The following is a 14640-nucleotide window of genomic DNA, read 5'->3' as shown; positions in this document are numbered from 1 at the left end:
ACCTACCTAGTAGGTAATGCTTTGGTTTACATAATTTGATTACCAACAAAATTTCTACCAATATTCATCAAATATATTGTTTTCTTACTCTGTTTTGTTGTATTGTAATATTTTAATTCGACAAAAATCAAACTAATTTAATTAAATTCAGAACTGTCAAACAGTAAAACGTTCAGTTCGCTATCTTCCCACATGACGGATATGTGTAGATGGGTAAATGAATAGAGGCTTCGATTACAAATCTAAGCACGCTAAAATGCGCGGGTTCGAATCCCGATGCGAGGTTTTATTTTTTTAATTTTTTTTATACATTTTATGATTGTAAGTATATTTGTTATATAATTTTTTTCCAGAAAATGCGTATATAGTTAAAATTTTTGCCAACAATTATTGTTCAGAACTCATTTCTTGTGGCATTTTTCAACGTGTTTGTGTGTGTTTTATTCTTTTATTTTTTTAATTTTCGGTATTGTTTTAATAACAATTTTTGGAAAGTAGTAAGTATTAAAATTAGTTTAATATTTAAATATGAACTGTTTAAAGTACATATGTATTGGGACCGTGCAAGTTCGGAAAAGCGACACCTATTTCTACGCTCTGTACTTTTATTCGCACTTTTAATTATATTGGCCAATCATATGGTCCTGGTTACTGGATAATTGTCAAGGCCACAGTCCAAAAAAATAACAAGAAGAAAAAATAAGATATAGGTTATTTTATTCAAACGTAAACAATTGTATGTAGTAAATAAAATTAGTTATTAAAATGCAGTATTGCAAGCAAAATACAATTAATTAAATTTACCTTTATATAATAATTGCTTATCATATCAATATTGTGGAGCAATATATAAGTTTTCTTCTTAAATGACAATAGGTATGAAATGTACGTCAATTTGACAATTTCAGTTGACAATATGAATTATTTAAGAAAGTTGCAATATTTCTCGGCTATTCGCGCACGATCGTTTCGCGTATCCCTTCCAAGTACTTGCAGACCGCGAATATCAATTTCGTTGAAATCACATAATAGAAGTATGTATAACTTCTTTTACGTGCGTACAAAGTACACACACATTCTTTTTTTTTAAATAAAATTTGCATGAACTCGACGGTAAATATTCAATTTCTTTTGATCAAAGTGTCCTATCAACAAAAGTCAAAATGGTTTTTTAAAGCTGAAGAGGGCAGCCTCGTATGAAATTTTTGCATTTTTCAGCAAATGAAGTCAGTTTGTATCAATATGTCAAACAGATATCCACTGAGCACTTTTTGCCATTTCTTACGGTTCTCAGAATATCAATAAAATGTATCACTTCCAATTACCGATCTTTATGGAATTTCCATTGTTAGAGCCTAATCTTCAAAACCTATAACATGCAATTTCGATTTTGAGTTTTGGCAACAACTATGAGGCATTTGAAATATGCCTCAAAAACCCTGAATTTAAACTTTCACATTATAAACGATCTGAATGTTGTTCTGAAGCTATTTCCTTGTGGCATTTTTATAATAAACTATTTTTAATGGAAAATAAAAAATATGAAAAAAAATTTTTAGGAAACGCTTTTCTTTAGTTCCGAGTGACTAAAATTAAAAATATTAAAAATCAACTAAAAAGCAAAAAATAAAAAAAATTGAAAAAATCCAACACATTCGTCAAAGAAAAGCGTGGCGCGTCTTCATCGAATAAACGGTTTTCGCCCCACGCTTTTCTTTAACGAATGTGTTGGATTTTTTCAATTTTTTTTATTTTTTGCTTTTTAGTTGATTTTTAATATTTTTAATTTTAGTCACTCGGAACTAAAGAAAAGCGTTCCCTAAAAATTTTTTTTCATATTTTTTATTTTTTAGTCTTACACTTTTCGAACATTAAAATATATCGTCATGTTTATTAAAATATGTATATAAAACATATGATATACAAACATAAAAAGTAGTCGGAATCGGCAAAAAATTTGAAACTTCATTATTTATTTGTGAAGCATAACGTAAACAATTAACGTAAAAAGTGAAATTATGTATAGTTCATATCATTAGCTACAATCCGTAATGTCTACATTGTAAAAAAACAAGAGAATTTAAGCATTTTCCAATAAAATCGTTTTTTTTTTATTTAACCAATTATTAAACATAAACAATTTTTTTTATTGACTATTCGTGTATTGTTCCCGCGAATGCATATGTCTGCAAATTTTCATTCATTTGCATTGAAGAAAAGGCAGGCAAATTTACCTCTAAAGATTTGACGCAAACTATTGAACCAAAAAAAAGCGTTTAAAAAAAGAAGAATGTGTGTAACTTATTAAATTTAAATTAAAATACATTTTACTGCTGTCAGAAACCAGACAAAAATGTTTATATCACAAATAATCATTGATTTTCGCTTAAATTGAATGTTAAAACTTCCAAGAGGCAGGTGGCTGGCGGGAGCGGGGTTGAATATTTAATTTAATCGAAAAGCAATATTTATTTCTGAAATACACATTTTTTTCTGTTTACGGGCAACTGTAAAATGTATTCTGAGTTAAATAAATTACATACATTCTTCTTTTTTGTCAAATAATTTAATTAAAAAATTATTTTTGGTTACAAATAATTATATAAATTTTTATATTACTGAATAAAGAATTGAATGACCTTTCAAATCAGCTATCGCATGTCCCCTATTCTCATTTAAGAAAATCATCGATTACGTCATCGCGCCCAGATGGATGACGTCACTAGTATGACATATATGCCAAAATATTGTAATTTAAAAATCAAAATCGACCTCTTTCGGGATTTTTCCTTAAAGTCGCCTTTTTACGAAATAACGAATGTATTCCTTTCATTTGCATCGTACTGTATAAACAAATATATGAGTGTTCAAAATTTAAAACTTTATTGTTTGTTTATGACGCATAACGTAAACAATTAACGTAAAAAGTGAAATTATGTATAGGTTATATCATTAGCTACAATCCGTAAGAGTTTCAAGTTTCTACATTGTAAAAAACAAGAGAATTTAGGCCTTTTTCCATTAAAATCGTTTTTTTTATTTAAACAATTAATGAACATAAACAAACATTTTTTGTTGTCTATTCGTGTATTGTTCCCGCGAATGCATATGTCTGCAAATTTTCATTCATTTGCATGGAAGAAAAGGTAGTCAAATTAACATCCAAAGATTTGACGCAATCTATTGAACTAAATAAAAGCGTTTAATAAGTAGTATTTTGACAACGAAACCCGATTTTTGCTTCGAAACGTTAATAAAATCATTTTTTTGGTAAAATTGTGGCTTATTTCCCATTAAAAATAGTTTAATATAAACGATCTCACGTCACAGAAAATGCTGCTATTATACAGGGTGTCCCGAAAAGATTGGTCATAAATTATACCACAGATTCTGGGGTCAAAAATAGGTTGATTGAACCTCACTTACCTATATACAATAGTGCACACAAAAAAAGTTACAGCCCTTTGAAGTTACAAATTGAAAATCGATTTTTTTTCATATATCGAAAACTCTCAGAGATTTTTTATTGAAAATGGACATGCGGCATTTTGACCGCAGCAACATCTTAACAAAAATTTAAGTAAAATTTGTGCACCCCATTAAAAATTTTATGGGGGTTTTTTTCCCTTAAACCCCCCAAACTTTTGTGTAGGTTCCAATTAAATTATTATTGTGGCACCATTAGTTAAACACATTATTTTTAAAACTTTTTTGTCTCTTAGTACTTTTTCGATAAGCCAGTGTTTATCGAGATATTTTGAATATTTGTCGAATCCACCACATATTTGTATATGGTTAAGTACGGTTCTAGATACCTGTTAATAATCTGAAAATTTATTTATAATTTACATTTTTAGGTATATTTTGAAAAAGAAGCTACATCTCGATAAAAGGTGACTTATGAACAAAAGACTAAGAGGCAAAAGTTTTAAAAACACTGTGTTTAACTAATGGTACCACAATAATAGTTTAATTGGAACGTACACACACATTTGGGGGGTTTAAAAGAACAAAACCCCCATAAAATTTTTACGTAAATATATTGAAAAAGAAGCCGCATCTCGATAAAAACTGGCTTATCGAAAAAATACTAAGAGGCAAAAAAGTTTTAAAAACATTGTGTTTAACTAATGGTACCACAACAATGAATTAATTGGAACGTACACAAAAGTTTGGGGGGGTTTAAGGGAACAAAATCCCCATAAATTTTTTATGGGGTGGACAAATTTCACTATAATTTTGTTTTACGATGGTCCTACCATAAGAATGATACATGTCCATTTTCAGGAAAAAATCTCTAATAGTTTTCGATATATTGAAAAAAATCGATTTTCATTTTGTAACTTCAAAGGGCTGTAACTTTTTTTGTGAGCACATTTGTACTAAGGTAAGTTAGGTTCAATCGAACTATTTTTGACCCCAGAATGTGTGGTATAATTTATGACCAATCTTTTCGGGACACCCTGTAGTATAAATGTTTATAGCTCACATTTGCTTGAAACCCTTATAAACAAATTAATGTACAATGTTTTAAAGAAAATTTTAACTTCAAACGGGTATAACTTTAAAACAAATGAAGATAATGTATGTAATTTAACAAACTTTGTTTGGAAGCTTATTAATCAAGCTTTAAAATGATATCTTCTAAGGCTCATTTGCATGCGTAGAAGCCGAGTTACGATCGACAAAGCTTCGAAAAATACTTATTTTGCAATTTGCAATTTGCATTGTGCAATAATTTTACGATATCTTGAGTTCTAATCATTTGATTTAAGTTTAGTAAACGTTTTTTTTTTCGTTTTTTATTAAGGAACAAATTTTATTTAAATCATATTTTTTATCTCTTTTGGTTTATGAGCCAGAGCCTTATAAACAATTAAATTGTTTATAACAATTTTTTGACCACTCGGATCGAAATCCACCCTCGAAATTCGTAATCAGCAGCCTAAAATCCATAAGAAACCGTTGAGTTTGTCCATCAGAATTAAAAAAGACACGGTGACCCCTCTGGCGCCTAGACTATATTATTGTTTTTAGAGATATCTGACGACTAAATCATGATTTATTTTATTAAAATTAACAAAAAAGATACACACAGAATCATAATTTATCATAATCTAGGAAATAATTGAAGCATGAAATAAACTCATCATCGTTTTCATTGAACACATTCAACGCTATATAATTATGATCCATATTTCCATTAAAAACGGATGATTTTTTAATGAGAGGAAAGCCTCATTACCAGCAATTTGCAATGGTTGCAACCTTGGCAATGATACATAATTTTCGAAATGATGTAATGGTAATGAATTTTAATGTGTTTACCAACACACTGGACTAATTTACTCCGCGTTGTTTTTATCATTTCCTTTTTTCATCAGATCCACTAACGTTACTTCATCGCTGTATTTGGTGCAAAACAGGAAGTTTGCTTAACGACGGATTTTATTGTTCAATGACTCGGATTTAAATTTTTTGCAGTTGTCGAGTGGAAGAAAGCCCGTTGCTGATTTTGACGCAATTTAAATCGAGGTTTAAATACACAATAGATAAAAAACTAGGCCAACGCAATCATTTGGGGTATACAGGGTGAGGCAGATAAAGGGATAAAATCATGAAAATTGGAATTAAGGGGTTTTGAAGAGGCATTACAGGCAATACTAACTGATTAAGGCATTACAGGAGTTCAAAATCCCATCTAAGGGTACGAACATGGCGAAGATACATGGATGTGCGCAGTGTAGGTCGCGATCGCCGTCGCTACATCGATGTCAAAACAAACCTTCATTTTCTTAAGGTAAGAACAGAACAAGTGGGTCGAGGTGGAGGTGGAGGTCGCGGTGGATGCCACTAGTTAAGTCGAGTCGATGTCGGCAGCACATAGCAAGGAGGTCACCTGCGCTGTCAGTCTAGCTAGAACCACTATCAAGTGAAGTAGTTTAATGAAATTTGAATGACAAAAAGACTGTGTTTTTGCGATGTTGTGTCAGTCAAGTGATGATAGTGATGAAATGTCTGTGATGAAATTTACTGAATTTAGTTCCTTTAGAAATTCAAAAATAAACTGAATACAAAAAAGGGATTATATAAAAAGTATCAACTCAGATAGCGCAGGTAATGACAACTTGGCTTCGAACGGACCATTCACAGGGAAGCATCCTTGTAGGCATCGCAGTAGACATCCATGTAAAACAAACTCATTTTATTTTCAAAAGCATCGATGTAAATCTCCTGGATGGCATCGCGCTAAACCTCCACCGAGACCCACTTGTTATGTTCTTACCCTTATGAGATCGCACATACCAAGGATGTTGTTACCCGTTCACTCTCGCGACCTATCATCGCAATTCTTCCTCTTGGTCTCCTTTTCTCTTCTTGTCGTTTACGTCTGTCGTAGTACCGTCACATTCTATTCGAAATAGATCTTCGTATTTCAGTTCTTCATTTCAGTTAGTGATAGCGCTTAACTTTTTGTTCAATGTATTATTACTTATGTACCAGACTAGTTATAATAACCTATACTTACTAAACTCATTGTTATAAAACTGTAGTTTTTAAAAACAATAAATGTCTATCTATCTATCTATCATCGCGGTTTACAGCGATGTCAATTCCAAAACAAAATAGTTTTTCTGCAGCCGTCCCGAAAATAAAACTTTCGGTATGATTTATTAAATCGAAAGTACCATTTTACACAACTCGTACCGAAAGTAGCTACTTTCTGGACTAATTTTTTCACTTTCCGGACGCTTTTTTTACTTTCGGAACGATTTTCGGCAGCTAGGTAACGGCTTTGACAATAACATCAACTTTGAATTTTATTATGACAACGCTTGTCATTTAAGATTCGTGTGTGTTTTCGCTTAGTTTTTCGTTTTTCAATTCCAAGAAATGGAAATCAGCAGTGAAAGTGAAGCAGAAATGATTCCAGATGAGATTAGGGAAACTGCTAAAGCCGCTATTTATGAATTATTGCCGGTAAAGTCAAGAAATGGGTATGAATTGGTCTACAATTTATTTCAAAAATGGAGCAATGATAAAAATGTACATACTATAAATGAAGAAGTCATTATTGCATATCTATCTAATGGAAAAATCTAATATCTTAAAGCCATCAAGCCTTTGGAGCAATTACTCGATGCTTAAGTGCACACTTAACATGAAAAATAATATAGATATAAGCCGCTATCCAAAAGTTATTGCTTTCCTTAAAAGAAAATCCATCGGCTACAAACCAAAAAAATCGAAAGTATTGAATAAAGAAGAAATAGATAAATTTTTATCAGAAGCTGAAGATAAGATCTACTTAATGACAAAGGTTATATAATTAAATCTAATTTCTCTTTATAATTTTTTTTTATAAATTTTAGGTTGCCTTAATAATTGGTTTGGCAGGCGCTTGTCGTCGTGAGGAGCTTTGCAAAATGAGTTTAGATGATATAGAAGATAAGACAACCATGTTAGTGATTAAAATTCCTAATTCTAAAACGAACATCGAAAGAACCTTTGTGGTTATTGGAGAAAATAACATTTCTTTATACAGAATATATTTGTCATTACGTCAAGCAAACACACCGCATCGTAGATTATTTGTATATTTAAAATTACCGCAAATTATCCCAAAGAATACACCGGGCACTGTCTACGAAGGAGCTCAGCCACTTACTCGCTGATGGTGGTGGTACTATAACCAACTTGAAAAGACACGGAGGATGGAAATCAACTAATGTAGCAGAGGGATACGTAGAAAATTCTTTAAGAAATAAATTTCACATAGCTTCACAGATTGAAAATGGCCGCAACCAAGTTAATATCTCAAAAAATAGTGAAAGTACTGACACGTCCAACACTAATTTCAATACTGCAACTTCTGTTAATATTCCTAACAATATCAATGTAAATAATTGTTATAATTGTGTTATTAATATTCATAAATAGATTTTTCTAATGTTGAATTCACGAGAGTAACTTTAAAGTGTTTAATAAAAGTTCGTAAGTAAAGTTTATCCATATATTCCTTTTAACATACAAAACGGCTGCAGAAAAAATATTGTACGTAACACGATCCAAAAGTGATTTTACGAGACTCACAGGATTCCAGGACTCACCTACGGCTCGCCCTGGAGACTTCCTACTCGTCTCGTAAAATATCACTTTCGGAACTTGTTACGTAATAAGATAGGCAAAATGCCCTCACTCTCAGAATTCAATCTTTTTAATTTTTTTACGTTCTGTTCAATTAAAAAATGAGATAACGCGGATTTTTAGCTCGCCACCCCCCTTACCCCTCCCCCCACAGTCAAAACGCAGATTTTTAGATTAAATTTTTTTTTATTGGGTTGCAATTGATTTAAAAATTTCAAAAAATTCACACGTGTAGCTGAGGCTTTTACAAAACCATGTCCATTTTTTATGGACCCTTAGGTCGAGTGTACATAACCTCAAATTTTTTTTTATCTTTTTTAAAACCTATAACTTTTTTTTGGAGGGGGCTGCAGGTCAAATTTTTTTTTGCATTTCATGTATTTTATCAAAAGCTATCTCTCTGATTTTTTTCAGATTTTTCCGTCAGGTGCGCCATCTTGAAAAATTCGGAAAACTGTTTTTTTAGGGGGTTTTTAGGGATTTTCTCCATTTGATATACTGCAACATAGATCAACTCAAGGTTTTGTTAATAGATTATGTATAATTTAAAATAACTGAGTATATTAGAATATTCAAAAATTGGGCGAAACACTTTTAAACCCCCCAAAAACCATGTTTGTTTAAAGTTTTGTAAGGATTTTTGCGGGTCTAATTATATTTTTTGAGATCGATAGAGCCTGAATATTTTTTTATTTTTTTACGTTCTATATGATTTTAAAAAATTAGGACTCACTGCAATTTTAGCCCACTTCCCCTATTCCCCCTCCCCCACAGCCAAAAATGTCAATTTTTCGATTTTATTTTCTTTAAGTTGGTTTGCAATTAGATTATAAATGTTGTTCTGAAGCTATATCTTTGTGGCATTTTTGTAATTAACTATTCTAAATGGGAAATAAGCCACAATTTAACTAAAAAATGATTTTATTTTCCATCTGTAATGCGATAGAGAGAATTCGATAATCTGTGACGCACTGAAAAAATGGTTTGGGACGATCTATATAAATAAGTCAGATTAAATTAAATTATTAGAAGATTTTTTTACCAAGCAACATTTTTGTTTAATTTATTAATATTTTGTATTTTGACAACGACGTCCGTGGTGGACGTCGAAACGTTAATAAAATCATTTTTTTATTTAAATTGTGGCTTATGTCGCATTTAGAATAGTTAGTACCTAATTATTAAATTATAAATTACAAAAAATTCACACGCAAAGCTGAGGCTTTTACAGAACGTCTATTTTTATGGACCCGAAGGTCGAGTGTACATATTATAACCTCATTTTTTTTTGTTTTTTAATAGGTACGTATAACTTTTTTTGGCGATGGCTGCTAATTTTTTTTTTGTCTTTTGTGTATTTTACAAACCATCTACGTTTGGCTCCTAATACAAATAGTCCACGCTGTATGCTTGTCCCGTTAGGTAAATTATTCCGATTAATTTTTTTGCACAAACTTACTCAAAAACAGGTCCTTATAACAAATCCACAAGGTGCCAGGCAGTACCGCGGTCGGAAAATTGTTTAAACATTTTTTAAACGAATTCAAAAAATAAATTTTTTCACTTCGGACAAATTTGTTTTAGATTCTCTGGATCAAGCTGAGCAAAAAAGGTATCTTGTGATTTTTTTATAAAATTGACTGTTGTCGAATTACATGCAATTTCAAATTTGAAAAACGCGAAAATGGCCATTTTCAAGGCTTAGTAACTCGATTAAAAATTATTATTATGAAAGTGATAAAGTGACCAACTCAAAGTTTAACGCCCCCCTGCAATAGCCTACAAAATAAATTTTTGTCATTATTTTATTACTAACTATTATTTTTAATAATTAAAAATGAGCGCTAAGCATGTATTGAAGCGGCCGTCCGCGAGAGAGAGATGTACAATATTCATTGGACGTTTTAAAAAATATCGATTGGAAGTCAAAAATACGTTTTAAAAAAATAAAATAGGAATTTTGAGGTTATATGTATTGTACACTCGACCTACACGGGTCTATTGACGTTTTTGTGGGGCGGGTGCTAAAAATGCCATTAGTCTTATTTTTTATTTGCAGTAAAAAAATGAAAAAAAAATATTCAGGCTGTATCGATCTCAAAAAATAATATCATTAAGCCCGCAAAAACCCTTACATAACTTAAAAAAACATGGTTTTTGGGGGGTTTAAAGGTATTTTGCCCAAATTTTGATAATCCTAAAATACTCATTTATTTCAAATTATACATAATCTATTAACAAAACCTTGAGTTGCTCTATGTTGCAGTCTATAAAATGGAGAAAATCCCTAAAAACCCCTAAAAAAACAGTTTTCCGGATTTTTCAAGATGGCGCACCTGACGGAAAAATCTGAAAAAAATCAGAGAGATAGCTTTTGATAAAATACACAAAATCCAAAAAAAAATTGGACCTGCAGCTCCCTCCAAAAAAAAGTTATAGGTTTTAAAAAAGTTAAAAAAAATTGAGGTTATGTACACTCGACCTAAGGGTCCATAAAAAATGGACATGTTTTGTAAAAGACTCAGCTACACGTGTGAATTTTTTGAAATTTTTAAATCAATTGCAACCCAATTAAAAAAAAATTAAATCTAAAAATCTACGTCTTTGGCTGTGGGGGAGGGGTAAGGGGGGTGGCGAGCTAAAAATCCGCGTTATCTCATTTTTTAATTGCACAGAACGTAAAAAAATTAAAAAAATTGAATTCTGAGAGTGAGGGCATTTTGCCTATCTTAACGGGGGGTACCCTTACTATTGTTTTACATCGCGATCGAGCTGCTGATCGCGTGGTAAATTATAGTTTATTGGTGGTTTTTAAACCACGTGCCATTCTCCGGAGATACGGCTGGTGTATTTATTCATTTCTTGTTGTAATCAGGTTGCGATAAGTTTTGGTTATATGTAAACCGCAAAGAACATTGAAAGGAAGGTATTTTCGATATGTTCTGCCCGTCATCGATATAAACCTCGACCGCGATCGCGACCTACACCGCGCTCATCCATGTATCTTAGGCATGTTCGTACCCTAAGATAATTGGACTGGTACATATGACGTTCCAGACACTAAAGCGAAGTTAATATTAATGGAAAGAAGAGCCAATACTTTAGAGTTCAGAAAGGTGTAAGACAAGGGGACTCTCTATCCACCACGCTGTTTAATTTCGCCCTTGAAAATATAATAAGAGACAGCAACATGAATAGAGCAGGAACAATATTTAATAAGAGCCATCAGTGTCTAGCGTATGCTGATGATGTATTTTTGGCTAGGAGTAGAAAAGAATTAGAAAAAATAGCTAAGAATCTTCTAGAGGCCGCAGGGAATATGGGGTTACAGATAAATATAAACAAAACAAGATACATGGAGCTGAAGAATAAGCAAAAGAAAAACAGAAAACTAAATATGGAAATTGCATTAGGGAGAGAAATTCTAGAAATTGAAGAGGTGGAGGATTACATGTATCTGGGAGTTTTTGTGACAAATAAATGCGAAGAAGAAAAGGAAATAGAGCTACGAATAGCAAAAGGAAACAGATGTGCGATCAGTTTGCAAAGAATAATAAAATCCAAAGAGGTATCGAGAAATACAAAAATAAGGCTGTATAAAACTATCCTGCGACCTACTATGACGTATGGGTGCGAAACATGGGTGTTAACAAAGAAAGTACAACAGAAAATTGAAAGATGGGAACGACGAATATTAAGACGAATTTTTGGAGGAAAGTTGACAGACATAGTGTCATGTATCATAGTGACAAGTGTTTGTGGTGACGAACTACGTTATAGAATGAATTTACTTAAATTACTTGTATGTATTAACACAGCTTGAATTGAATCTTAAACCCAACACAATTGTGAAATGTAAACATAGCTGCCCAAAAATGCTGCCCAAAAAAATTGTAAATTAAAATATTGGAGCAGTAGTCGTCAAACAAACACATGTCTTTCTATCGTTTGAATTTGGATGTGTATATAACGTATACAGGAGTAATATAAAGCAAAGAAGGATATAAAGGAAGGGTATAAAGCAAGACATAATGTCAGTGTTATGAGTACTTTAAGAGTGACGTAATATTACTTTAACGTTTTTTACTTAATGACTTTTTTAATGACTGTAAACATTTAATTTATTTAGTTTTTATTTTAATTTATTTACACTTATTTTAAATTTATTTATACTAAACTCTTTACACTAAAACATAATTTATATGATACTTACGTTTATTAAATTCCCGACTTAAAAAACGTACATTGAATAGGTATCCTATTTTATTATTCAAAACTTTTCGATGTCATTAGAAATTCAAGCTCACTGCAAAATCTAACTAAATGATTCTATTTATACATGCCGGCTCTGTCTTCTAGAAAGCTTTAGTAATTTCTCTACAGACTTCGCGGCGTCATTCTATCTTTCAGGAGATTCGGTACGAGCTAGACTAGTCAGGGCCGGCCTGGTACACGTGCGGTCCGGTTGGAAATCGTAACATTAGTGTATACAAATTTATAGTAATTTCTACAGTACTAACACTTTCTCTTATATATTTCAGGACTCCGACGACGAAATTTCCCACCTAGAATGGGAAACCGTTCGAGTACGGTTCGTCAAAGCGGGAACGTTGAAGAAACTAGTCGAGGCTCTTTCCACCGATGATGGAGAACTGGAAACGACCTACATCAACGTGTTTCTGGCCACGTACAGAAGCTTTTCTACTCCTAAGGAAGTACTCAAATTGCTGCTGCAAAGATATGCCGAACTGTCGGAAACGACGCTCAATGGCAAGCCAGATTATCACGAACAACATCGGAAGTGAGTATTCTTAGATAAAAAAAACAACACTTTACTGTTTGTTTTCCCAAAATTAATTGAGTTGCTAATGAAACAACTGCTTTCGTGGTATTGTAAATGTATGTAAATTAAAGGTTTCTTATATCATCTTGTCCTTGTCTTGTGTTGTGATGGTCCGATAGAAATATTATAGAGGCCGCGTTGCTCAGAATCAGAAGAGATGTGGAAGCGGTTCTTTGTTTGGACCATCCTTACTAGCACATAAACAAATATAAACTTGAAGAAAAAGAAAAAATATATTATAAGTTGATAATAATATTTATTTATTTATCGTATGGCATATATACAAAAAGAACACATAATTTTAAAAAATATATAAAACGTTACATGAAGTATTACAAACAAACATCTAATGTATTAATATAATGTAAAACATTTTCGGTCGCACTCAGGAGCTCTTCGAAAACTTCAGGGAACCGCCTTCGGGGGCATTCTTGAACAATGTGATGGACGGTCTGTCGTTGCGCACCACAGTCACCCTCAGGAGTAAGGGCTTTTCCCCATTTATGCAAGCTGTCAGCACATCTACAGCTACCTGTTCTAATTCTGTTCAGCGTTGCCCATGTATTGCGGGGCAGTTCAAAGCCTGGCGGTTTCTGATCGATACAGGCCATTTGGTGTGCTACCTGTGGTGAGTCGCTCTCCCATTGTCTTCTCCAAGCGTTGGTGAGGTCGAAATGTTCGCGATGTAAGGAGGTGGCCCTTAACAATGGAGGATACCTGGAGTGCAGTCTGTTATCATGGTGGATGGGTAGTTGATAACCTCGATTTTTCGATATTCTCTGAAAAGACAATGACTTCTTCTTAGTTTCGGCGGTGGAATGTGACTCAGAATGGGAAGCCAATAGTTCGGTGTTGGTCGAATTGTTGTTCTTGAGATCATGTAAAACTAGTTCGCGTTCGTAGTAGAATACTACACGTGCACTGGGTACTAAGTAACGCTAAATGAACTAGCACAATAGGCAGCCAGACAATCTAGAATCTCTAGATCTCCTGGCAAGAACACATTACAAAAATATAAGTTGATAGCTACTAGAAAATCCCTATGAAGGAGAAAATCCTATATGGAGGTTGTTTAAATTCAAATATAGTTGTATGAATGAGTCGGCTATTGACTGTGGAGCAGAGCACACGTAGAAAGTCATTGATGTTAGTTTGTACAAGTGTCAAATCAACCTGTAAGTCTAACCTTTGATTTCTTGTACCTTTAACGATGTTTTGATTGTTTATTAAAACCATTATAATTTTAATTCATTTATCTCACCAGGGCAATAGAGAGCCTCGAAAGGAGCCATAGTGGGGATTTCAATTTACAGTTATTAGTAATATAGTAGACCTTGCCAGTTTAACTCACAACGGAGGTGCTCCCCATAGTGATACAGTTACCTATTTACAAAACTGTCAAAAGTAAAATTTAAATAAATTTCAAACTAATGGGAACAGTTTTTAGAAATCCATTTAACATTAAAAAATTGATAAGAGTTTTCAAATCTTTTCTACTGACGCAAATACAAATTTGTATGGATAAGAAATTCGGTCATTTGCTCATTTATTTTGGTTAGCAACAAAGTTGGATAAGGCATGATATTTGTACGGTTTATCTCAAAACCACCGCCCAATTCTATTTAAAAAATAAATAATATTTGATGATA

General features: G+C 32.5%; 1 protein-coding gene across 5 annotated transcripts in view; it reads left to right on the top strand.

Moving 5' to 3' along the window:
* The window catches only part of LOC114328226 (ral guanine nucleotide dissociation stimulator-like 1), a 417649-nt gene that overhangs the window by 363443 nt on the left and 39566 nt on the right, over nucleotides 1–14640 (top strand). For all 5 annotated transcript variants that reach the window (XM_028277060.2, XM_028277053.2, XM_028277020.2 and 2 more), the window contains exon 3: nucleotides 12690–12949. In XM_028277060.2, the coding sequence (XP_028132861.1) occupies nucleotides 12690–12949 (260 nt within the window). The remainder of the gene's footprint in view (nucleotides 1–12689; nucleotides 12950–14640) is intronic.

The sequence above is a fragment of the Diabrotica virgifera genome, chromosome 7 (assembly GCF_917563875.1).
Source record: "Diabrotica virgifera virgifera chromosome 7, PGI_DIABVI_V3a".
NCBI classification, from domain to species: domain Eukaryota; kingdom Metazoa; phylum Arthropoda; class Insecta; order Coleoptera; family Chrysomelidae; genus Diabrotica; species Diabrotica virgifera.
The sequence above is the reverse complement of the archived record's forward strand: the minus strand, read 5'-3'. Positions and strand labels throughout refer to the sequence as shown.